The sequence below is a fragment of the Trachymyrmex cornetzi genome, unplaced genomic scaffold (assembly GCF_001594075.2).
Source record: "Trachymyrmex cornetzi isolate Tcor2-1 unplaced genomic scaffold, Tcor1.1 scaffold1166, whole genome shotgun sequence".
NCBI lineage: Eukaryota > Metazoa > Arthropoda > Insecta > Hymenoptera > Formicidae > Trachymyrmex > Trachymyrmex cornetzi.
Window position 1 is genome coordinate 1 of NW_017295726.1, and position 2,614 is coordinate 2,614.

Here is a 2,614-nt window from a genome sequence, read left to right on the forward strand (position 1 = left end):
CTTAGAATTAAGTCAGGAATATGACATTTGAAGGACACTATGTTCATTTTGAATCACCCTGTAGACAGTAATGCTTGGGTTCGGGCTACGCCGCCCGAACGAAATTTAAATATAACATCACAACCGCTTGGGGCCTAACCGCCTAGAAGTTATAGCTGAGACAGTGTCCGCTTGGAATATTTCTAACCCATGTAGACAGTGGGGTGTGAGAACAATCTGTTTAACTAGACAGTAAAAAGACAAAACCGCATTTGGTCAAATATATGCCAACTCTTATTGGAACTTATTTGGAATTTAGTGCAGGGTAGAAAATAATAAAATGTGAATTATACAAAATGATAAATAATAATTGATATTTGACTTATAATTTTTGTTTTTGTTTTAGATAATTATCATTTGTTAGGAGATAGTGCCTATTCTTGTTTAAAAGGGTTAATGGTACCTTATAGAGATAATGGCCATTTAACACGTGCCCAACGAATATTTAATAGTAAATTAAGTTCTTGTCGTGTTAAAATAGAAAATGCATTTGGATGTCTTAAACAACGATTTCGGCAGTTATATCATCTCAAGCTAAGAGATATTGTTAGAATAGTCGGTGTAATACAAGCATGTTGTGTATTTCACAACAAAGCAAATGCAAGAGACTTGGAATTTTTTGAACCACCTATGGAACAACTCTATGGAAAGAATCATGTAAAATAGACTTTTTCATATTAAAACGATCTGCAACAGACCTATAACATTAATGTAATTATTTCACATATTATTAATAGAAAAACCTAATGCTTATATTTATAGAAACTTTCATTTACCGAAAAGAATCTGGAGTTGCCAGAAGCCAAATGACTGACAAAAGCTATTGTCTAACTGGAATCATAGGTCTTTTCGAGATTTTCATAGGTTGTTCGTCATACGAAAGTCCTGACGGAATATTTTATTACTAAGGGTGTGTTCCTTTTTTACTGGCAGTGCAACCATCATGATGTCACAACGGTGTATTGCCGCAGCCGTTCCAAAATTACTGTGGTACTGCCAGCACTATTATAACGTCGTATTTCGGAACGACTTTGCAGTAGACTGGCAGTGTAAACAGACATGGACAAACGTACTAAATTGTCAATAAATTTTGAACGAAAACAGCAGCGATAGTTTTTCCGAAGAAGATGAATTAATTATGGAATCATCAATTCATGCAGTTTGCCTCGTGTTAAAAACTATATGGACACAGAGTTAATAAATATTCAGATGTGGAATTTAAGAGTCATTTTCGGTAAAATGAATATATGTGTATCTTCTGCAATTAAATATAATGTATAAATTTTTGTATTTCCTGGATCGAATATTTTGACGCGTTGTGCTTCTTTAAGTGACCATATTGCACTGTAACTGCTTCACCTCGAAAGCCGCAGTAGTCGCAGTGGCATAGGTTTGTTCGCGTTGCATGAACTTTTTGTACTTAAATTCTAGTGAATTTACTAGCGTAAAAGAACTTGTACTAATTCATTTAGTTATTTGTTCAAAACAACTCAAACGTCCACGTACATGCATAAATTTATTAAAATGGCGGGTAATTATTCAGAATAGTCCCCTAACCTCCGATTTCGACGAAATTAGGCTTATTCGACGTGTTTTTGCACAAAACGAAAGAATCTGTAATTGGGACGGCCCCGCGAACAGAGATATTAAGCGTTAAAGTTGACGACTATAGAGGTTAGGAATTCTGAATAATTACCAAATGGCACAAGACAGAAATATTGGTGAAATAGAAGAAATAATAAATATAATGGATGATGATGAAATACTGTTACCACCAATTCCAGTACCTCCGTACATATTATACTATGATAGTATGTAGAAATAGTACATATATATCAGTACTCACATATTTAATTTTACTAAATATTTGATATATTTATCGAATCAATGACTAATTATTAATCATAATTTATGTCTTTTTGTTTAAATTTTAGATAACGAAGTATTATACTTTTTACAATTAGGATTAAGAGGAATACAACATATTCACCATATAAAAATTAATAATTACATCGAAAATACTGTTCAAAATTATATTGAAAAAGACTTCATAATGCATTTTCGTTTATCGCGTGCAGTTGCTTATTATCTCATTGCAAATTTTACAATATCTCCAGTTTTTACATCTTTGCAAGGTATTTCATTATTTACAGTAAATATAATTGAGATATTTGTCGTTAATTATTTTTATAGTAAATAAAAGTAAAACTGGTTATATGTTTCTTTAATATAGAGAGAGATTATATATGTGTAATTTATAAATTAAGTATTTAAATGTAGGTATATGGTGTAGTTACATTTATTTAAATCGCTATTCAACGGCCGCGGTCCGATTCACGCTCACAGTTCTATCAGTGCTTACAACCTTAATGATCAGTCCGAAACAAATAGCGTGCTAAAGTTTTTCTATTTTGGACCGGTCGTAAGCACAATTTATAAGTTAGAAAATGTAACCTGATGAAAGGCAAATGGAAAACGTATGTATATATGGTTCGCATAATAGAAGAAATAATATCAAGAATATGAGTAAATATTAAATACTAGAAAAAGAAAAAATTAGGAATAGAGATTAAAC

At 31.8% G+C, this 2,614-nt stretch overlaps 1 protein-coding gene across 1 annotated transcript in view; it reads left to right on the forward strand.

Moving 5' to 3' along the window:
* Positions 1 to 2,092: 2,092 nt before the first annotated feature.
* The window catches only part of LOC108765081 (putative nuclease HARBI1), a 4,713-nt gene continuing 4,191 nt past the window's right edge, over positions 2,093 to 2,614 (forward strand). Inside the window, exon 1 of the mRNA XM_018513606.1 lies at positions 2,093 to 2,174. Within this exon, the coding sequence (XP_018369108.1) occupies positions 2,093 to 2,174 (82 nt within the window). The remainder of the gene's footprint in view (positions 2,175 to 2,614) is intronic.